General features: G+C 35.2%; 2 protein-coding genes across 2 annotated transcripts; one reads left to right on the top strand and one right to left on the bottom strand.

The window, feature by feature from the left end:
- Window positions 1-2,989: 2,989 nt before the first annotated feature.
- LOC105950581 (pectinesterase inhibitor-like) lies at window positions 2,990-3,766 on the top strand. The gene has a single exon (XM_012973948.2). The coding sequence runs from the start codon at window positions 3,008-3,010 to the stop codon at window positions 3,581-3,583; it is 576 nt and encodes a 191-aa protein (XP_012829402.2). The 5' UTR covers window positions 2,990-3,007; the 3' UTR covers window positions 3,584-3,766.
- Window positions 3,767-10,991: 7,225 nt separating this feature from the next.
- On the bottom strand, window positions 10,992-12,596 carry E12A11 (PEBP (phosphatidylethanolamine-binding protein) family protein). Its single transcript, XM_012973958.2, has 4 exons — window positions 12,286-12,596; window positions 11,952-12,013; window positions 11,799-11,839; window positions 10,992-11,309 (listed from the first exon to the last, which is right to left on the bottom strand). The coding sequence occupies exons 1-4, from the start codon at window positions 12,478-12,480 to the stop codon at window positions 11,083-11,085; spliced, it is 525 nt and encodes a 174-aa protein (XP_012829412.2). The 5' UTR covers window positions 12,481-12,596; the 3' UTR covers window positions 10,992-11,082.
- Window positions 12,597-24,401: the final 11,805 nt, after the last annotated feature.

Raw genomic sequence — 24,401 nt, 5'->3', positions numbered from 1 at the left:
CCTTCTAGTCGTACTCCCGTTTGCAAAGCACAAGATCACAAATGATAGTGTGATCGGGTCTCAAAATACAACCCTTACGATCCTGTGGACATACGACAAAGCAACGCGCACATACTCACTTGGTGGGAAGTCGCTCAGAATCACACCCAATGATTGCCAACTTATATTTGGGATACCTATCGGCATTCTTAGGATTGATTTTACAAAGTCATATAAATCGAGAGACGACATGGCATTACGACGGTTCGCAGAAGATAGCGTGTGTTATCAGACATAGTTAAAAGTGAAGCTGCTTGAGTGTTTGCAGAGTGACTCTTTAGACGACATTGAAGATGATTATAGAAGAGGCAGAAAAATGTCTCACAGATATGCGCAGGACCATCGTTGAAGCATTTTTACACTGCAAACTCTAATATGTTATTCTATTTTACTTTTCAAGAATTTGATTTGATTTGTGTTATGATGACTTATATGTTGACCACATTTTGGTTTTTTTGTTTTTTTTTGTGCTTTGTAGTCATTATTAAACAGACCTGAATGTTTATTATTTCTGATGCTATTAGTATTGACAATTTATTATTATTCAGAAAAATTATAATTTACAAAGCAGTCATATTACTATAGCATGTAAATATAACTAAATTTAGCAAACTGTACATGCAGTGAGAAATATGACTACTAGCCTGTAACTATGTTGTGCATAACTGTAGAATTACCATAGTATCACAATTATTAGGATATCATTAAGAATATGACTACTACGTGACTATGCTTGTAAATCATTAGAACATGATAGTGGGAAATAACATACAGTATAAGGAAAGTTACTTTACAGAACCACATTTCTTCATAAAAACACCAGGACGAATGTGACTATTATATGGCTACATTTTGAATAACTGATGAATGGGAATATATATAACATCCCTCGCATTCAAGCTGCACCGCTTGTCTGTCACAAATCCAACAAGGTCTTCATACGCAAAATCAGCTCGGCATATCTTCACCCCAAACGACCCTCCATACTTTAGGACAACCATGATGTTGAACGACATCATGTGCACCGCTGAAAAAAAAAATGGCGAATATGACTACTCTGACCTATAATTTTCATTGCAACCGCCTAAATATACTAAAAACAAACAAATATGACTACACTGTAAGTTAAACTGCATTATAACCGAGAAATTTTATAATTCAATTATATAAAATTAACAACCTCACAAATTACAGTAAAAACGTCAAAACCACATCAAAACAAAATATGTAATCACATACATCCTAGTGCAATGTGACTACTCTGTAAATCGATGTAAAGATGAAAGCAGATATATCACATACAATACGAACCCATAACCATCGGATCGGAACAAAACAAACAATAACAAATTGCGAATCAAAACATCATAATCCATAATCTTAATTACAAAAAAAAACACTTCACATTCATGGCTCATATTTTTCCACGCAGCTTTTCTTCAACACCAAGCACAGAGCGGTATATAGATGACGACTAGGTACTTTGATCTCGCCCAAAAATATACTTGATTGTGTCTGCCGAAATCACGCTGAAATCGCGCTTGAAGATTATGCAGAGAAGATCACGTACATCTACAGAAAAAGAAACGGTTATATAAATATATTATTATTAAATATTTGAGTTATTTTAAAAACGGTTGTTAAGGGTAATTATGTCTTATCCTATCTTAATAAGGGGGTCTCACTAATTAAGATTGGGAAATGGGTGTGGGAAAAAGTCTAAAAGGTCAAATGGGTTTTTTACATAATATTTTCCATTTTGGGGGGGGGGGGGGGGGTGTTGCATATTTCCCCTTTATTTAAACCATCCACGTGTCAATCATTCTATAACATCCGATTTTCCTATTAAAACAGACTATCCGATCTAAATTTACACCCTAATTTGTTTTAGGTAAGTATATTAAGTTATTGACAATAAAATCATTAAACATCATTATTTCAAATCATATAATTTGAGTGTAAGCAAAAATCGAGGAAGAAAATCAATTGAAGCTTAACAAAATAAAAACCTATAACATATATATACCTTGCACCAAATATCGATTATAGATATTATAGGCTGAGACAGTATTATGAATATTAGCATAGTAATATTTCAAAAAACAAATAATAAATAAGTCAACGTTGGAGACTGACGGTCAACGACAAATGACCTGCTGGAAAATAATTCAGAAAAAAAAAAGAAAATTAACATTTGAAACCGGCAGCTGGTCGGCGGTGATGGTCAAAATTGGTTATTTTGTGAAATTGGTATTAAATTATGGTTTAAATTATGAAATAGGAATCGATTGAGGGTTTAAAGGAGTTGGGGGTAATTTTAGTATATATATATATATAAAGTTTTCCTTATTAGCAAATAAATTTGAATGAAGGATATATTTGCAAAACAGAAAAATAGAATGTCCATGTTTTAATTAATTTGAATGAAGGATATATTTGCAAAACAGAAAAATAGAATGTCCATGTTTTAATTAAGTGCCCTTGTCATGTACTGTTCTGCAATTCACCATGTTAGCTATTACTCTACTACTTCCTAAAAGACTTACCATACATATTTGTCACTATTTGTATCTTAGTCGGTCACCACTAGGTGGGTAAACGAGCTGAACCAGCTTGATAAAAGCTTGGGTTTCCGAACTCGAACTCGAGCCTATTCTTAACTGTTCATAAGTTTACGAGCCGGCTCGTGAGCTTTTTAAATATTTTTTTATATAAATTAAATATAACTAATATATAATAATAAATACATATAACAATAATACAAAATTTCAGATTAAATTCTTATTCTAAAGCAGAAACGTATACAATCCCAACCAAAACAGAATTATTAAATACAAGAATTGAAAACTGAAGCTAAAACATACAAGCATTAACTATCAAATTTAATGACAATTACCTCTATATATAAACAAGTCATATATATGAAGAAAACATTCAATTGCAATAAAAACAACAAGAAGAATACAAAATGGCTTTCTCTTTAGACAGAATAATCTACATTGCCCTAATAACATTGGCAATTGCAGTCACCTCTTCACTCGGTCGACGAGATAAATTCGATATCGAAAAAGACCTAAGAGATCTCTGCTCCCAGACAAACAGAACAAAAGAATGCTTGTCCGTCATCAAATCCGAGCTCAATACATTCCAAGACACGGACGGTAGTAGTAAAGGTGTGGCGGGAGTCGTAATCGACCTGGCAATAGCAAAAGCCCGTGAAATCCACGACGACCTTAACAGGCTTTACGGCGGCTCGAAAGACGAGGACTTGAAATTTAAGTATATATCGTGCTCGAAGAATTACAACGATGCGAACAGAAACCTCGGATTGGTAAAGAAAATGTTGGATTCGAATCGTAATTATCGGTTTATCGCGGTCGAGATTAATGATACTGTTCAAGAACTGAAGGGCTGCATTCTTGAATTCAGTAAGGATCCGTTCGACCCGGCCCATATTAGGGACAGAAATAAGGAGTTCGGGCTTTATTTGGAAATTGCAACGGTTGCCACAAACCGTTTGCTCCAGGAAACGAACCGGAATTAATTAACACCAGTTTAATATTGGTAAAAAAGGAAGAATTGGACGTGAAGTGGGAATCTATATATATATATTCTCATGAAGAAATATTTATATTGATTTTGAGAAGAAAAAAAATTATTATAACATAGTTTTGAGGTTGATTAATTTTCATATGGAGATCTTAGAAAAATGAAAATTATTGATATTTTTCCTCATTTGTCAATAATTTAAAAAACCAAGAAAATCAACATTGATTTAGATTGAGTTTATCTTGTTCTTCAAAGTAAGCCACCTCGATTTCTTTTCTCCAACAAAGAGTTTATTGCGAATACCTCCCCGTAAAATCTCTAATTAGCAAACAAATCCTGTAAAAAAAACAAAATTCACCCATACCTTCTTATGTAACATGTTTCGATGCTCACCGCACCCATCCATCTTTTAATCATTGACCAAGGTTAAAAATGTACCAAGGTTTTTTCTTTTTGCAATTAATAAAAATATTAGTCTATAACAATTTTAATAGTTTTTCAGTTTTAAACAAATAAATTTTAAAATACAAAAATATGTTAAATATAATAATAACAATTAGAGAAAGAGTTAAAAAAAAGGACGTGTTCGTCTTACCTGCCGTCAGCCGCCCTCACCAGCAGGCACCAGCTCTACTCTCCTGCACCACAACCAGGCACGACCAGCTCTGCTCTCTTTCACCACCACTAGGTCCACCCATAGTTTGTCGGAATGTCGCAGTACACTGTCGCGGACACTGCTGTTCCAGTTCCATTGCAGTGTCACGCCCGAAACGGACAATCTTAATTAAAATGTAAAAGAATAGAACTAATGTCAAATAAGTTTTTAAAGCTAATATTGCAGTAGAATAATTTACAAACTATCATTAATACTTCAGAATTAATTTTAGAGCCATTTTTAAACCTTGAGAAGTTTAAAAATGCACAAATAATGTAAAAAAAATCAAATTAAGGGTGCAATTGTAAGTTATGAAACTTTTTATCTTTAAAGAAATAAAAAATAATTATGACTAGATTGCAAATTTTGAAAACGTCCTTCACGGAATTCTCTCTGTATGAGAGGCATGACCTTTCTCTCTGTATGAGAGGCAGTACTTTGCATCGGTAGCTTAAGTTTCCTCAAAATCAGGGAGATTTTCTTTTGATTTTTCCTTTTCTCAGTAGCTTGATCATCGGATCGTGCACCTTCGTCTTTTATCTGGTTATTTGCGTTGGGTCTTCTATTTTTCGGCTCGTGTTTATTTTGCTAGGGTTTCTTGATAGGTCTTTTTGCCGTCTCTTGCTGGTCTTACCTTTTATTTTCTCTTTGTTCGTTTTCCAGTTTGTGTTTCCTTTGTTTCCCGTTTTTTCCTCTGCAGATCTGGTTTGGCAACGCCCCTCCGGCCCTCCCTCCCACTGCGCAACACCCCATCTATTCTCTCTTCTTGGATGGATGGACTTTCAGAAAACTTGGCAAAGGGTCTACTATTCACAAACGAAGAAGAAGAGGGAATTACCATGACGGTCCCTCTAGTGGAGACTAGGGTTGTTGATAAGGGATTCCAACTAGTTGGACGAGTAGTTTGCCAGAGAGAAATTTCAGCCCACTCCTTTAAATCAAACGTGCTTCGACTTCTTCAACCAGTCAAGGCTTGCGAGATTGATACGCTGGGCCCGAACCGCTTATATTCGATTCCAACATCGGTTGGACTATCTTCACGCTCGCTCTTGGTGCCCGTGGCTGGTGGATAAGAACGCTTTGCTCTTCCAAGATCTAGATACGGATAACGACCCGACCTCAGTGGATATCAACATGATGGACATTGTATTACGAATCCACAACCTACATCTCTCTATGCGTACCGAATACATTGTAACCCAAATTTGCAGCATGATCGGAGAACTTGTGGAGATAATAAAGTCCAAACCAGCGGCTTATGTGCCATATATGAGGGTCAAAATCAGGATTGATGTTATAAAAAGTTTGAAACGGGGAATGAATCTGCATAACCCAGATGGGACAAAAAATTGGGCCGCGTTTTCTTACGAACGCTTACCTAATTTTTGTTTTCTGTGTGGAGTTGTTGGGCATGTGGAAAATCGTTGTCCTGTTCGGTACGATGAAGATTTTGCTGATCCAGGTGATAATCTACCATACGGCGTTTGGATGAGGGCTACTGGTCCTCCTGATGGAATGGCTGGGAGACAGCCGCTGCAACTTGTGAACCGGGTTGAAGGAATGAGTGCTGGTACCAGTCCCCGAATGCCACTTAGTGGTGCTAGCATCTTCGGGATATCCTCCACAATGGAATTATTTCCTCATACCAGCGTTGCATGTGCAAATAAAGAGAACATTTCAACACCTATTTGTGATGAGTCTGATATGGTTACTCATACCATTCAATTCCATGCGGGGAGTAGCTCGGACACCTGTACGAGGAAGCTAGTTAAGGTCTCAAATAGGAGCAACAAGAAGAAGGCGGCTGAGTCGGGGATTGAGGACAGAGAGGTTATTGGGAAAAAACTGATGTTGGTTTTAAGGGATGAAGAGTCTAATCTACCAGCGGAGACTGCGATGCAGTCCCGCCGAGCTTAATGAGTTTTATTTTTGGAATTGTCGAGGGCTCGGGGCGCCCTTGACAATTTATGTGCTCGGAGATATTCTTCGAGCTCATCGGCCCCGACTGTTGTTTCTTTCGAAAACGAGGGCGACAACTGTACTTATAGAGAGACTAAAAATTAAATGGAATCTCAATGGCATTGTAGTGGATCGAGTGGGTTATTCAGGAGGTCTAGCACTTTTTTGGCAGAAAGATGCCGAGGTAGATCTTATCAGTTTCTCTAATAACCACATTGACGTTGAGGTTTATGACACGAACAATAGAATGGCGAAGGACCGGTTTCTATGGATTTCCCGATCACAAACGGAGACACTTATCTTGGACCCTTCTTCGAAACATTCGCGACAATTGCGATCTCCCATGGATTGTGGGCGGAGACTTCAATGAAATTCACAGCAACGAGGAGAAGCAAGGGGGTTTACAACGTAATCCGGATCGAATTGAAGCATTTCGTGATGCATTGGACTCTTGCGGTCTTACAGATTTGGGTTATGACGGGCAACCCTTTACATGGACTAATAGCAGAGAGACTTCTTATACGGTTAGATGCAGACTTGATAGGTGTTTTGCAAGTAATAAATGGATTGAATACTTCCCAGCAGCCCGAGTTCATCACCTACTATACTCTGGCTCGGACCATTGCCCTGTACAATTAATTTTCAGCGTCCCGTCCAGTAACACCAACTTAGGTAAGAAGAGACCTTTTCGCTTTGATGCAACTTGGCTTAGGAGAGAAGAGTGTGAACAAATCGTCGAACAATACTGGCGGTCGGAGGGCTCTACCGATCCAATCGAGAAGCTTATTACTAATAACCGCGAATGTCGGTTGGCATTAATAAACTGGAGCAGAACATCGGTAAGGCAGCCTAGTAAGGTGATTGATGGGCTTCATAAAAAACTCCATAGGTTACTCTCGGTGGATCAAACAGATGCTACGCGGGAAGAGATTCGGATTCTTAGGGCAAAGTTGGAACGGGCATATGAGGATAATGATCTTTATTGGCGCCAACGAAGTAGAGTTCAATGGATTCGAGAAGGAGACCGCAATACGAGATTCTTCCACTCTAAGGCCACTATCAGGAACCGCACAAACAAGGTTGATAAATTGAAGAATTTAGCGGGTGTCTGGATGGAGAAAAATGAAGACATAAAGAATATTATCTCCAGTTATTTTGAGCATATTTTCAAGACCACGAACCCGAGCGAAGAAGAGATAAATGAGGTGTTAGATTGCATTGAGACACGAGTGGCCGAGGGGGCGGATCAACTTCTTTCCACTCCTTTCACTCCAGACGAGGTAACCCGAGCCATTTCTCAAATGGCTCCTCTCAAATTCCCGGGCCCGGACGGGTTACCTGTCATATTCTTACCAAATATTGGCATCTGTTAGGGTTCGATGTGCTTTCTTGTGTCCTTGAATTTTTGAACAATCATAGGCTTCCTGCTGCTCTGAATTCTACTTTCATTGTGTTAATCCCAAAAATTAAAAATCCCGAAAAAATCACCGATTACAGACCCATTAGTCTCTGCAATGTCATATATAAATTTGGGTTTAAGGTGTTAGCTAATCGTTTAAAGTTAGTTCTGAATGACTTAATCTCCCCAACCCAATCTGCTTTCGTACCCAAACGATTAATTTCGGATAATGTCCTTGTGGCCTTTGAGATTAACCATTTCATTAAATTGAACTCTAGCAGGAAAACTGATTACATGGGCATTAAACTAGATATTAGCAAGGCCTACGATCGGATAGAATGGCTCTTTTTGAGAAAAAATCTTCTTCGTTTTGGCATTCCTCCTGATTTTGTTGAGCTTATTATGATGTGTGTTTCCTCTGTGTCTTTCTCATTTCTTTTTTAAGGCATGCAGTTTGGCCAGGTAGTTCCCTCGATAGGTCTACGACAAGGGGATCCACTATCCCCGTACTTATTTATTTGGTGCGCCGAGGCTCTTATGGCAATGATTTCCAGGGCTACAACTAGAGGTGAATTCCACGGGATTCAGGTCGCCTCAGATGCTCCGATGGTATCTTGTTTATGTTTTGCCCATGACACCCTGGTATTTGGCAAAGCCACTGAGGAGCGCGCATGTGTGCTGAAAAATATTTTGGAGAAGTATGCTCGAGTTTCTGGGCAGGAGATCAATCAAGAGAAAACTACTGTCACGTTCAGCCCGAAAATTCCCCTTGCGAAGCGAGAAGCTATTTGCCATATTTTGGGATTTCAAGTAGTAGAGCAACATGGAAAGTGTTTAGGGATGCTGACGGCTATTGGGAAATCCAAAAAATGAGCTCTTCACCTATCTGAGGGATAGGATTTGGTCCAAGAATAAAGTGTGGGGGGAGAGGCAATTATCGAGAGCCGGGAAAGAGGTCATGATCAAAACAGTTCTACAAGCTATCCCGTCGTATGTAATGGGGTGTTTTCTATTGCCTCAGGGTATTTTAAATGACGTGGAGGCAACTATTCGACGTTTTTTGTTGGGTCATAATGGAAATCGGGGGATGGCGTGGCTTCCTTGGAGAGAATTATGCAAATCGAAGGGGATGGGGGGCCTCGGATTTAGGGATCTTAGAGCTTTCAATTTGGCGATGGTGACGAAACAAGCATGGCGGATTTTCACCAACCCAGACCTTATGCTATCAAAAATATTGGTGGCAAAGTATTTTCGGAGAGGTCATCTATTCAGTGCTGACATTGGACTCCGACCCTCGTCGACATGGAGAAGCATCTGGAAAACTATTCTTTTTTTTTTAAAATGGGTCTTTGCCGTAGAATTGGGAACGGAAGGGACTCATTGCTATGGGCTGACTCATGGCTTCGAGATGGAGGCTCTCGTCGAATATTCACTAAACGTCCAGCCTCTACGATATTTCCCGATCGCGTGTCTGATATTATAAATGTGAGCTCGAGCACTTGGAATATGGATCTTATTAATGAAGTCTTTTGGCCAGTGGACATTGATAGAATTCTTGCGGTGCCGATAGGCAGGGGTTTCGCCGAGGATGTGTGGACTTGGTATTTTTCTAAGAATGGTAATTTCTCGGTCAGATCGTGCTACTATATAATTCTAGACCACCTAAGAGAGCAGGAGACACGAAGAAGTTGAGGGGAAGGGTCCAACACTGGCGGTAGTGAAAGAGATTGGAGTGCTATTTGGCAACTGGAACTTCCCCCAAAGATTAAATCTTTTCTTTGGCGAATGTGTAGCAATATTGTTCCGACAAATGCCGAATTATTTAGGAGGCGGATCAGGCCATCTCCAATATGTAGTCGGTTTAATACCGAAGAAGAATCTATTTTACACGTGATCCTTCTCTGCCAAGGTATGAATGGGGTTTGGAGTTCCCCGCCATTCGAAAAAATCCAACGAGGGGATACATCGTCAACATGGGGACGGTTATGTGATGCGAAACGTTTGCTTGGAGAAAAGAAGTTCTCATTGGCAATGGTGGTGGCGTGGAAATCTTGGGACATAAGAAATAAGGAGGCTAACGGAGAAAAAATTTTGTGTGCGTCGGATATTATACGTTGGTGTAAAGAATACATGACTATGTTTGAGGATGCTCAGATCCGGCCAAGGGCTACAGCGCAAATTTGTCATCCGAGTGTCTGGAATCCACCAGAGGAAGGGAATATAAAAGTGAACTTCGATGCAGCTTTACCCCGTGAGCATCAAGGGATTTCGGTGGCAGCGGTAGCAAGGGATGCTAGCGGGTGTAGCGTTGGATGGCAGGTGCTCAGAATACGAGGACACTTTCAACCGGCGGAAGGAGAGGCATTGGCGGCTCTCACTGCCATCTCTTTTGCTAAAACGAAGGGCTGGACCAACATTGAACTCGAAGGAGATTGCCTTCAAATAATCAAAGCACTCCGAGACGGTGATTACGAAATGGCAACTTTTGGGGCCATTGTCAATGATTGTAAGAGAATAGCTCTCGATTTTCATCAAGTTTTGTTTAAGTTTGTCAAGCGTACGGGAAATAAATTAGCCCATGCCCTTGCTCAATATCCTTGTAATAATGTTCTGGAAGGTTTTGTTCTTCCACCCAATTTGACTTGACTGATATAGTCTGAATAAAGTTCTTCTTCCCATCAAAAAAAAAAATCAAATTTAAAGTACTGTAGCTAATTGTAAATGTTTTAAAACAGGATAATAATAGTTATGGTCCTTATACTTACCCCAAGCCTCTTTACCTTTTTTTTTGTCTCAATTAATTTTTTTCAGCACATTTCTCTTTTTTTATTGCCTCAATTAATTTTTTTTCAGCCCTTCTCCTTTTTCTTTTGCCTCAATTAATTTTTCAGCCCCTATTTTTTTTTTCTTTTTTTCTTTTTGCATTAATTAATTTTTTCTGCCTCTCTTCTTTTTCTTTTTCTTTTGCATCAATTAATTTTTTCAGCCCCTCTTTGTTTTTTTGCCTCAATTAATTTTTTTCAGCCCCTCTCTCTTTTTTCGGCCTCAATTAATTTTTTTTCAGCCCATCTTCAAAATATGCAAAAATTTTAGTTCATTTTTTTGACATAATTAATTTTATTTTAGCCCTTCTCTCAAAAAACGCGCCTCTCCCAAATGAGACCCTAAATCTTTTTTTTTTTCAAGCCATGAGTAAGAGGAGAATGCATTTACGCTTGAACTAGAAATAGATTTTCAATCTAAATTGTAATTGAAATATTAGTATATTTTTATTATGTAATACTCGAATATTTAATTATTATTTATTTTCTATGCGGCATACCCTGAATTTTCATCCTGAATCCTCAATGCTTAAGGAACAACATAAACGCCCATGCAAGGACACAAATATCAAGAGGTCACACATATTCTTATAGATATACCAACTGCTGCAGAATAGAAAAATGAAAATAAAGACAGAAGGTCATGTATATATATATAATTAATGGTGGCGCTTTCGGTTTGCGGGCTCCTTATGAGCATTGAAGTAAACGGTAGCGACGGGAATTCCGAGATCAAGGTCCTGTGCGAATGCCCTCGTGTTGAAATGTGACCGCGACGGCGGCGCCTCCACCCCGTCCAAACCTCTTTTCTGCCTAAAAAGCACTATTATGTAACGGTGTATTCCCACCGGCGGCCGCGGCCCTACGTATTCCAGCACCTCCTTACCTGCACCCATGCACCCACGCACACAGGACACACACATAATGTATCTAGATTTGTTTCTCGGGGTGTTAGATGCTACACCTAGTTATTTACATTGAGCGTATTTGAACCGTATATTTGATTAAATAACTATCTACTAATCAGTAATCACACATATCTATAGCTATGTGTGATTATGTATAGATGAACGGTTCAAATCCAGCATTGTAAATAACCAATTATGGAATCTATTGTCCACTATTGTCCATCTACTATTAATTATTCCAATTTTGTAAATTCAAATATAGCACTTTTTAATTAATTGAATTATTAAATATCATATAAAAACAAGTGTATATAGATTGATTTAATAGAACAAAAGACCAAAATTATATTTTCTTATTTTGGTATTAAAGAGTCTCCAAAAATTCCATCCATACCATTGTTTTACTTTTTATCCAATAATTGTAAAGTCAAATATAATTTTTAGTTTTATTTAGGCCTGATTTTTACCTCGAGTAACATTGGAGCAGCCTGGAATATCCGTCACGATCCTAGGTTTTAAAAAATCAAAAAAAAAAAAAAAAACACATTAAAATTAAAGACAATAATCGAAACAAATTGATATACAATAAATTAAATAATGGAAGAATAATTAATACTAACCAATGAACCCACTCTCGCATGCTTGGCTCACTTGGACTCGGAGCATCAGGATCCGTCATCACCTGCATGCAATCAATATAATAGATCCATCACTACAAATTATACTGATTAATTGTTAATCGTAGATCTGTACATAATAACACACACATTGATGTGTATTTGTACTTAGTGGCAGATTATTAACCTCATCTACGATTAACAATCATTCATCTACGATTAACAATCATCTGATGTAAATAACCAGGTATCTAATAAAAAAATAGAAAAGGGAGGAGGGATGAATTTTCTTGATTAAAAAAAAATTAATAAAAATAGTATATAGAGTAATATATACCAGAGTGTAGAGATGATTGGGGTATCCAGTGATGGTAAGCCTGGGTGGAGAGGCAGCCAAAGAAGGCTTGATATCACAGCCATTGTTGACATGCTTTGAACCATAGTATACAGACATATTCACTGTCGGTACAAACATGTCTACCACATCCCCTATTACTCTTCCAACTACCAATGGATCTACATTTGCACCCATTTTCTTTTTTTCTTTTTTTCAATTTATTATTAATATATATATTCTAATAATTACACAAACTAATATTAATTAATTAATAAACAAAAATATCCTCCACAACAAATAGCCGGTGGTGGTACGGTGGATATTTATAGTGCCGCTGAAAGAGTAGTTGCATGCAACCTATTGAGCATGCACAGGGCAATGCAAAAAGCAAGGCACCACGTGTGCATACACACCAAATTTTGTCCACGTGTTTGGGTTTTCTGAGGTTCTTTTGCTCTCAGTTACAGTTACAGCTACAGTTACAGACCACAGTATTATTTAATCGCTTTTTCAAAATATATAGTGGAAAGTAAATGCTTTTCAGGAATGTTTTGTCATATTTGTTATCTCGGCTTTTAGCTCATAAATTATTTTTGCCTATTTTCAATATATATACTAGTTAATATTCACTATTATATATACTAGATTTTTGGCATGTGCGATGCACGAGATTGAAGTAAAATTAATACAAAGTAAAGTTCAATTTAAACGATAAAACTGAAGTTTCAATTCATTTTGATATTTTGCTATATATATTGATGATAATCCCCCATCCATAAACTTTTTTTGCCATATTTATTAATTTAACTTTATATTTTTGATGTAATATGGTTGTATATTTATCTTATCTCAGTTAATGTTGAAGTTTGACGAATCTTCTTCTTTATCACCCATAACATGCCTCAGTAAATTTACTGTAAATCAATGATGCATTTAAATCTCAAGAGTTTATCAGGAGTAACTTGATTTTTATTAATAAAATAAGAACCAAATATTTTTCTAAACAATTAAATAATTTTTTCATCAAATTAATATTAAGTAAAATGACAATTTTAGTGAGAAAGGATACGTAGATTTGGGGCCATAAAGTCTAGATACTTAACGGATTTATTAAACTTAACTATAATAAATATAATAAAACAATAAAATTAATTAATTTAATAAATGATAATTATAATTTATAACTATCAAATGAGCGGGAAAAATTTCCCAGGGTTTAGCAGGAGCAACCTTACTTTTATTAATAAGATATTAAATAAAAATAAATAATAAAAATAAATAATTAAATAAATAAATGAAAAGTATAACTATCAAATGAGAGGGAAAAATTTCCTAAGGTTTAGCAGGAGCAACCTTACTTTTATTAATAAGATATTGAATAAAAATAAATAATAAAAATAAATAATTAAATAAATAAATGAAAAGTATAACTATCAAATGAGAGGGAAAATTTTCCTAGGGTTTAGCAGGAGCAACCTTACTTTTATTAATAAGATATTGAAAAATCCACTCACCTCTTTTAAGTTTTACTTGCAATTAGCTTCCTATCTATCTTGAAATGTCTGAAATGCCCCTAGCATGATTGTACTGAGCACAAATCTACGCCTAAAAAACGTCATTCTCCCTAAAACGATTAATACTATTAAGGTCAGTAGCTTTTGCAATGGCATTAGCCAAGCAGTTGCCGGTACATTTGACAAACGAGAAAAAGCAGCATTGAAAAAGTGGCTTCCTATCAAAAAAAAAAAAAAAAAAAAAAAAAAAACGATTAATACTGACATTCACAATAAAAATTGTTGAATTCGCGATGAGAACAAAGACCAAGAAGGCAAGAAGGGCAGAAAAAAATGAGAAGAAAAAGTTGCCGATCTCAAATAATCGTGGAATAATTACAGTTTTGATCCTTATATTATATATTTTTTTATTTTGGTCCTCAAAAGTTTTTTGCCACGAAATTGGTCCTCAAATTACTGGGTTTCTTACAGTTTCAATCCGCTGATTGAATTTATGTTAAGTTGTATTGAAAAGGTCACGTTCGGGGCACGTGACACAACAATCCAACCCTCTTTTTACCTGTATTGTTTAGGGTAAATTTTGTTTTCCCCTTTTGTGTACTTTAGCTCAGTATCACTTTACCCCCTTCTATTATCAATTGTATCGATCTGCCCTTTGCACTTGCAAAAAAATGTCTCAATGTGGCACTCGCAATTATTTATCAAGACATTTGATCTTAATACCTTTCGATCTAAGCTCTGAAATTACAAAAACACCACCTCTCCCAATTATATATATTTAAATAATCATTAGAAAAACAAAAATAAAAATAAATATTCAAGACAACGAAAAAATATAGTCCACAACGCCGGCCACAATTTATTTTTTATTTATTATTTTTTTTAATAATTATTTAAACTGGGAGGGGTGGTTTTTTTTTTTTTTTGTAATTTTTAGAATTAGATCAAACGATGCTAAGGTCAAAGGTCTGAAAACTAACGATGAGGGCCACATTGAGACAATTTTTCAAGTAAGAGGGGTAAATCGATGCAATCAAGAATAGAATGGGGTAAAGTGATATCGAACCAAAGTACCAAGAGGAAAAGTGGAATTTACCCTATTGTTTATTTAGGCCCAATACGACCTTTTTCTTACAATTTCGGCCAAAACAAAATAAAATCTGAATAAATTTACTAAAAAGATGAAATAACATAAATACTTTAGGAGCATTTTTAACAATTAGTACATTATATTTTATTTACAAACATTATTTATTTCCTTATCTTATATTATTTTTAATCCAAACCCTTAACAAATAATTTGATTATACCACATTGATTAGATAGTTGTGGTTATTTTTATGAGTATTATTTATTTATTTATTAATTATTAAAAATATAAAATAAGTAAAAAATAATCAAAAATGTATTGTAATATTAAAAATAATTTTTTTAGTTGTTTATATAAAACGATCAATCTTACCTAATTGTTTTATAAATATTCCGTTATTTTTTATTTCCGTAAAAAATATTTTTATTATTCTTTGATAAATTCTAATAGTATTTCAAATTTAAACAAACAATGAAAAAGAATCAAATAAAAATAAATAAAAATTTAAAATAAAAAGAAAAATAAAAAGAGAAAGATAAAATAGTTTTCTCCTCTTGTCTTCTCAATTATAGCTTTGGTGTTTTTTTAGAATACAAGCTAACCCTTGTTGAAAAATAAATTTGGGATACACAATAGAAGATTAAAGGTATTTAACTCTGTGATTTTCAAGAAGCAAGGATTGGTGGGTGGACTCGTTCGTGCGCCGAAGATAGAAACGAATCTGCACACGGAAATGTAATTTGCTAGATCAAATTTCATATGCTTTAAACGAAAAGAAAAGCACGTTAATAAAATTAAAACCGGCTAATCTAAAACCTATTGCGATTTTTTATTGTCTTTCGGGCTTCACATGCATTGCAACAGTTTCTTCACTTTTGTTCTCAGGTTATCCATTGTTTCTTCATTTTATCCCTTTTTGCCCTCACTATCGCCGGTTGTTTCTTCACTCTTGTAGCTTTCCTCTCACTCTAGCTCGTTGTTTCTTCACTTTTATTCTCAGTGCTCTCACTTTCTACAGTTGTTTCCTCACGCTTGCCATCTTTTCTCTCATCACCCTCTCCCATTGTTTCCTCACTTTTGCCCTCTTTGCTCTCACTCGGTCCACTCTTTTTTTCGTTTATGTTCCCTTCTCCTCATTTTCGTTCACTTTACCATTCACGGCACCACTCTATCCATTCTCTTCTTTCCCATCATGCTCAACATTCTCATTCTCTTTACTTGTTTCTCCATCCTCATCGTTGCCCGTTGTCACCATTGTTTCCTTCTCTTCGCCGTCCGTATTATCCTCACTATTCTCCTTAATATCATTCTCATCTTATTTACTCTTTCTCTTCTTACCATCTTCAATCTTTTTTCTAGCATCCACTGAATACTCTCTCTCTTTGCCACTGATCTTCTGGCTTATTTTCATTATCGAAATGCGATTTCTCCTCCATTTGATGATCATCCTCTTTCTCCTTCTCATCAAAAATACCTTCTTTCTCGGTTATCGGCTGGAGATCCTTTCTCCCTAACTTGATACGATCTCCTTCATCTTCAATATTTGAGAAAACTTTTGCCTTCTCTAACGACGCCTTTTTGTCACGAGAGTGTTGCGCCTGGTAAAGCAACCGTATGGAAACTCCGAGCAATAGGCATATCTGCAGCACGTTGTCACGGACTGGAAACTCAATCAAGTAGCGTACGGTTCTTAGCCACTAATTAACGCCCATCGCGAATATGCTAAGTCAGCATCATTCGAAAGCTCACAAGAGCGTGTCCAAGTGTTTAAGAAAGAAAACAAGTGTTGGAGAATGCTAAAGAATACTTTATTAAATAGATTATTTGATGATTACACATGAATGAGATTATCCATATTTATACAACTCCACCTATTCAATGGATGGTGGTAATAAACTTGATCTAATGGCTAAGATTAACTCATACGATCTCCTACCAAATATTTACAACAAAAGATCCTATAATGATATCTACATTAATCTAGAATGCTCGAAGGATCTCTTCAATTGGGCCTAGTTGGGCCATCTTTCATTGAGTTTGTTTGGTGGGTCAACTTTAGCCCCTTCACTTCACAAAAAAATGGGCGGTCTGTGATGACGTGCTTCAATTTTATTCCTTTGTCTTTCCCGCTCCTATGAGGCGATTGCCTAAACATGGTTTTCTTTTGCTTCGAAAACAACCAGATTTTGCAAATGATTTGTCGTAATCATCAAATAAATTGGAAGATTAGATGAATCTTTTCCAAGATGCATTTCCAAAAAAAGGCAGACTGGTTTACAAGAACATTAGATAGAGACAAAGCAATTGTTACATTTCTATATTTCCTATGGTATAATTTATTAGGGGTTATTTGAGATAATCCCTCACTAGTCTACATAATGTGGGATACGCCTTTTAAATTTTTGAATAAAATCCATTAATTTTAAGTCCCATTTGAATAAAGCCAAATAATTAGCTTATATATTTTTTAAACTTTCAAACCTTAATTAGGGTTCGATTTATCTTATTTCATTTTTTAATTGTTATTTTTATTTATTTATTTAAAAAAATTAAAAATAAATAAATAATTTTGGTTTTTTTTTTTCTCAGCTAGAGTTGGGGGTGGGGTCGCTATAGTGGCTAGGGTGAGTCTTCCTACACGGCTGGCCGCCCGGTTCTAGACAAAGCTGCGGGGGTTACCACCACATCCTTTCCCGATAGACTCGAAGCTCTTCATAGTCAGGCGGGGTAGAAAATCTTCTCTCAAAAAGAGACAGACCAGAGATGACAGAGGAAGGTATTCGATTCAAAAAATATATGGCAGTCAAAACAGCTTCAGCCAAAGTGGTGGCCTGGGTGGTCGGAGCCCCGGTTAGCTGATTCAACATTAGTTAACTTCAATTAGTTGACATTAATTTTTTTTTCTTTTATCTTTTTTTTTTTTTATTTTTTTTTCCAGCAGCGGGTTGTCACTTTCAGAGTTTCGGTTAGCTGACTCAACATTAGTTGCTTCAATTAGTTGATATTCATTTTTTTTTACAGGTGGCGGGTCGTCAAGTTCTGGTTAGCTGACTCGGCATAGTTAACTTAATTCAATTAGTTGACATTCATTTTTTTTTCTTTTATCCGTTTTTTTATTTTAATTTTTTTCCCGGCAGCGGCTCGTCGGAGCTCCACTTAACTGACTCATCATTAGTTAACTTCAATATTAGTTGACATTCCATTTTTTTATTGTCCTTTTTCTTTTCTTTTTTCATTTATTTTTTCCGACAGCAGATCGTTGGAGCTCCGGTAAGCTGACTCACGTTAGTTAACTTCAAAAAAGAAAGAAAAAAGACAAAAAGAAAATGAAATGTATACTAATGTTAAAGTTAACAAATGTTGAGTCAGCTAATTGGAGCTCCGACAACCTACCACCGGAAAAAAAAAAATTAAAGGAAGAAAAAAAGAAAAAAAAATAGATTGTTTAAAGTTAACTAATTGGAGTTAATTAATGGTGAGTCAGCTAACTGGAGCTCTGACAACCCGCCGCTGTAAAAAAATATAGGGTTTATAAGGGAGGACCCCCTCAAAACACATTTGCCTATAGTATGGATCCGACCTTTTTTTACCATTTAGCAACACCCCCTTGTTTTACTTTTATAATTATCTTAAATCCCAATGCTATTGATATTCATATCATACCCTTATAAGACATACAATTTACACCCCTAAAGTATATCCTCTGTAAGATTGTAACATTTACCTCCCTAAAGTATCGTTTGTAACACTTACCCTCAAGCACAATTTAATTTGTATTTTAAATTACAATACCTTAAAATTTTCTTCTTTTATTTAAAGAGATAACTAAAAAAATAATTAAATTATACAACTAAAAATATCTGTTAAAAAATGCAAAATTTTAAAATTTAAAAATATTATCTTGCGTTGGGTATATATTTAATAAATAACATCTAATTGTTGTTGAACCAATTAATCGAATATATTCATTTCGATAAATTTTAAGAAATCAACAGATAACTAATACTAATCTTAAGTATTTAAATTTATTTTAGTTTATTAATTTCTTAAAATATATTTGCATTCATTATTATACAATATATATTACTTTTTTTTATTTTTTTTCAATAATTTAATTTTAGTTACTTTTCATTATTATAAAATATATATTACTTTTCAATTTTTTTAAATAATTTAATTTTAGTTACTTTTCATTTTTTTATGATCCAATGATTATTAGATTGTTATGTTTATTATATTTTAAATTTTAAAATATAAAATAATTAATGTTGAGGAAGGTAAGTGTTACAAATGATACTTTAAGGAGGTAGTGTTACATAGACTATACTTCCGGGGAGCAAAGGGTATTTAATCCTAAGACATCACTACAAGAAAAAGGTGTTTTAACAACACTCGATGTGTGTTGTGAAAGGGTTAAGACAACACACAGGCGAACGTTGTTGACCAATATTTTGTTAAATCCTTGGCACAATTGACAAGGTACATACAACGTTGTAAAACATTAAACAAGTTAATACATGCATCAGGCATGTTGTTATAGGTAATTAACAAAATGCCCATGCGGGTAGTTATAAGTTTTATGACAAAAAGTAAAGCATGTTGTCATACACCACAACAAAATTAAAATGAATCATGTTGAAAGATATATAGCGATACAAATATTTTATTAATTCAATAATAATATCCTATTCATGTTGTTATGCAAATTGTATTTATTTTTGTCCTGTGGAACAATTGCAATAGTGTTTACAAATTTTACCGTCCATTCACATTTTCAAAATCAATTATTTTTCATTGACAAAATCGAAATGTCAAATAAACAAAGTAATTCAACACTAAATCGCCAAAATCACAATATCATACATAGTTTAATCGAATTAAAGTCGATCTACTCAAAGTACATTATGATAGATAAGACTAAACTAATTTATTTTCATTTAACTTGTAGCAGTCTCATAACATAGTCTAAACTCACATTCTATTCAAGTCAAAGTTCATCTAATCTTCGGTTTTCCTCGTCTTTAGTTTATTTCGCAACAATAGGGAGATTTCAAATATGTTTAACACCGATGACAAAAAAGAATAGCAATTAAAATAAAATAATATGTATATGTACTAAAATAATACCTTTTAAAAGTTAGTCACTGAATAATACTTTCACCTATCACTTTGACAGAACTTCTTCGACACAAAAACTCTAACCCATAACACATCCTATCATTTGCAGCATTCTTCCCTCTATCTTCTCTCTTCTCTCTCTATGTTCTCAATCTCTCTTCTCTCGCTCTCTCTACTTCTCCCTTTTTCTTTTTCTTTTTCTCGACCTAGTGAAACTGAAGATACTCCACCAAATTCTATAGAATCGCGTTGTGGAATAACTTTTGAAAGGGGAAAACTTGTAAATTGAGGAAATTGAAGAAAACTAGATTCACGTTTCGCTCGTGAAGGAGAATTCGCCACACCTGGAGCTTCCTCTGGTTAATGTTTTCCACCCCATACGGCGAGAGACACGACGGCTAGGGTTAGATGGTGAGAAATAGCGACATCGGCGATGATGCGGATATTTGTGCTAGGGTTGACAACATGGAGAGGAAGAGGTCGTCGAGGACTTGGCGATGGAGAGCACGGGGAAGAAGATTCCAGGGGCGGAGTTCGGGGAATGGCATTACTAATTGAAAGAGGAGGAGGTTGTCGAATTGGGAAGCGACGGTGGAGGAGCCTTTACGGCGGCCCATCCTTGGACTTGAAACGTCATGGGTTCTTGCTGGATTTACAGATTTCATTTAGTTGATTCCGACGGTAGAAAATGGGCAGTCTAGTTCCGACGCCGTGACAAATTACAATTGTTTTTTTTTTGTTGGTTTCAGTGATTTGTAGTTGATTTCGATGTTTTTTTATAGTTGGTTTGATGATTTTGTAGTTGGTTTCGATAAATTGTATTGGATATATTTAAATTGTCGCTTGTAGTTGGTTGCTAAAATTTGTAGTTCGATTGATGTGTTTTTATAGTTGTTTTTGTTATAAATTGTAGTCGTATTAGAATTTTGTAGTTGATTATTGTACTTTGTAGTTGTTTATGAATTACCATGTGGCAAATCTGCCAGTAAGAAAATGACGAATTTATTAAAAAAAATTATTAAAAATTAATTTATTAAAATAATTTATTAGAAATATAAATTTATTAAAAAGAGAAAAAGAAAAAAAAGGTAGAAACTAGAATGATATATAGATATTGGGTAAGAGGAGTGGGGAGTTGGAATAATGTAAGGATAAAATAGAGTTATCAGAAGTTAGGGGATTCTCTCAAGTGCAAATAACAAAATGGATCTAATTCTAGTAAAAGAAATAATGAGGGGTCGCGCTAATAGACCCATATATATATATACAAAAACAAGATCGTACTTAATATATCAATAGTATCCTGTTGGATCTTTTAGAAACACAGATCGGATATTACTGAGGACATCCATAGTTCATAAGTTAACCTGAAAAAAGCTTAACGCCCCAAAACGCCTGCGCCTAGCATCGGCATAACGGCAACAAGGCAAGCCCACATGGTTAACTTATGAATATCACTGGAAACCTCATACCTTCTGGTTAAACCAAACTCTACCTTTGATATCTTAAGTAAAATAAGTCTTTACATTTCACAAATGCACATGATAGTAAAGTAACGTTGAGTCAAGCCATGATTTAATACAGGAAACCTAGCCGGCCATTGAGGCGGCGATCATTGAAAAATAAAAATAAAAGACTGAAAATGAAAGCAAGAGTACCTTAAAGAACACCAAGAACTTCAAACCAACTTTTATTCCAAACGATAGTTATACAAGGGAGAAATTAAAAAGAGAGAGAGAGAGAGTCTAGAAAAGTGATCCTAAAGGAGTAGAAAACTCCAACTATAAATAGAAAAAAAAAAAAAAAAAAAAGAGCCGGACATTAGCCCCGGATTTCAAAAAGATAAAAAAGCGTGAATAGTAAAAAGTGTGAATAGTGTTTTTACTATTCATAAACAGTGCTTGGTCTGCTGGTGTAAGCAATGACGAAATTTAATTTGTCGGATACTGTAGATGCATCTTGCTGGAATGCTCTATGATCAAATATTCCTTAAATCGCCATTAAAGAAGCTTGTTTCTTCAGAAGTCTTAGAGTCTTCTTAAAATCTTTTAAGGACTGGACAACAAAATTGTTTCTCTGTCTAATCCCTTCTTCAATTAGGAAAAATTTTTCAAGGGCTGCAATCTTCTTTCTAAGAATCTTGAGATAATTTTTATCTGTGATCTCGTTAGATTTTTCATCGAACCTAACATGAAAGGGAACCTCCCAGATGTTCCAAGCTGGTGATGAGCTGAAGCGTACGAGATAAATCTCCCAGTCTTCCATTAATCCTTTCCTTTAACTTTCTCTTTAAGAGAGGATTTGAGTAAATCAAAACTTTCTTGTAAAGAAAGATCTTGATAATCTTCGTTAGGATCCTGAGCATCTTGGAGGTCAGTAACAGAACTCATAGAAGCATCTGATTTTGAATCAGAAAAGTCGATATCATCGAATAAGTCCTTCTTAATATGGTCCATATAAAGATCCATAATTTTTTCTTTAGAGAAAATGTCCGAGTACTGCTTGGAGAACTCAGGGAACGAAGGAAGACTATATGAAGTCTTTTTAGTAGAGATCTTCTTGTGATCTTCCATTTTGGATTTAATCCTCTGGATATTTTCCTGTAAAGGTGAATCATTGGAGCCAGGAGTAATAACATTTAAATTATTCCAAAACCTTGTAGTATGGATTCTCCATAAACACGGCGTACCGTTGGTCGTGAACCCGAATTGTGGTTTCCATTTCCAAACCCATGGGATTCCGGAATCAACAAAAAACATACAAATAGTTTTACTACCTGTATTGTGAGTTTTAAAAGAAGAAAAACTAATAGAGTATTCTTCTAAGAGAGTTTTAATCTCTTCTGGCAAAATGTCTGCCATAGCACCAAAAATTTCCCACCAAGAGAAAAGCCAGTTTGGAATTTGATTCCTACTGATATTATCGCAAATTTTTATAAGCCATGTGTGAGAATGCTTAGGATTCTGGTATAAAAGGGTTTTATAAAAACTCTGTAAGTAATCCCAATAATTGTATTGGTAGACTGACCTAGTAACTTCGTTGGTAATGGTCTTCTCAGCAAAAGGGGAAGTACCCCATTCTTGGATGGAGATGATCTTCTTAATAACAAACTTAGAGTAGTTAATAATCTTACTCTTAGGAGGATAGTGTTGAATATCAACACTTCCCAGACTGGTGAGGATATTCTCATAGAATCCTCTCGTCTTGTAAGTTTCGACCTTCCAACAATTTGCCGGAAGATATTTATCCATGAGAATCCATGGGGACTCTTTGAATGTTTCATCGTCATTTTCAATGACTAAGATTAAGAGTCAAAGAATTTGTATTCTTTCTGAGCCACTGAAGAATATGATTCTTCTTCTTCTGATTTTGAGGAATTGTCCTCCATTGGTATATTTTTTTCTCTTTGTCTGAGGAATTCTTGGAACTCCTTTTGGACCTCTTTTGAAGAAGAACTAACACCAGAAATATTCTGGTTGTAAAGGGATTTCTTCCCTTGCTGAACAATAGGGAAACCTCGGCCTCCCCTTCCTCTTTGAGAGGAAAAAGGGTTCCTTCCAGGATAGCTCATATCTGTCATGAAGAAATAAATTCACGAGTTAAAAAGTCTGGAAGATGATTATCTTTCCCTTGTTTATAAACAATGTTAAAATCAAAGTAAGCAAGATGAGATTGCCATCGGGCAAACATTTGTTTAGAGACATTATGCTCAAAATCTTTAAAGAGCATGAAAGTGGCTGCTTTACAATCAGTTTTAATGGTAAACTTTTGATTGTATAAATCATCCTGAAATTTAAGGACGCATTCAACAATAGCAAGAATCTCTTTAGCTGTAGTAGAATAATTTTTTTGAGCACTATTCCATTTACCGGAATAAAATCGAATGATGTATTCAATCTTATTATCAGGGTTGATTTGTTTTAAAATACCCCCATACCCCAAATCTGAGGCATCAGTTTCAACGTATTTTTCCCACAAAGGGTTAGCAAGCATAAGACACGGAATGTTTTTAACTTTCTCCTTAATATTAATAACAGTCTTAGTGTGATTATCATTCCAAGGAGAAGGATTCTTCTTAAGCCTATCATATAAAATAGCAGAATCGTTAGCAAGATTTTTAATATAAGAAGAAACATAATTAAGACTTCCTAAAAATCTTTGTAACTGAGTTTTATCGGTAATAATATCAGGAAATTTATTTCCAAACTCAATACTTCTTTGAATGGGAATGATGTTTCCTTTTTCAATAGTATGACCTAAGAATTTTATCTTAGTCTGAAAAAGAACCATTTTAGGTTTTGAAATAACTAAACCATTTTTTATGATTAAGTTTTTGAACATATCAAGATGCTTAAAATGTATCTCAATGTCTTTAGAGAAAACCAGAATATCAT

The sequence above is a fragment of the Erythranthe guttata genome, chromosome 9 (assembly GCF_056151865.1).
Source record: "Erythranthe guttata isolate IM_541 chromosome 9, IM_541, whole genome shotgun sequence".
NCBI lineage: Eukaryota > Viridiplantae > Streptophyta > Magnoliopsida > Lamiales > Phrymaceae > Erythranthe > Erythranthe guttata.
Note: the sequence above shows the minus strand (reverse complement) of the source record. Positions and strands in the feature narration are given on the sequence as shown.

Coding starts and splice junctions, on each gene's coding strand:
- LOC105950581 (XM_012973948.2), top strand. CDS start 3,008: ATGGCTTTCTCTTTAGACAGAATAATCTACATTGCCCTAATAACATTG.
- E12A11 (XM_012973958.2), bottom strand. CDS start 12,480: ATGGGTGCAAATGTAGATCCATTGGTAGTTGGAAGAGTAATAGGGGAT. Junction 12,014..12,285: donor CCAATCATCTCTACACTCTG/GTATATATTACT, acceptor GATTGCATGCAG/GTGATGACGGATCCTGATGC. Junction 11,840..11,951: donor ATGCGAGAGTGGGTTCATTG/GTTAGTATTAAT, acceptor TTTAAAACCTAG/GATCGTGACGGATATTCCAG.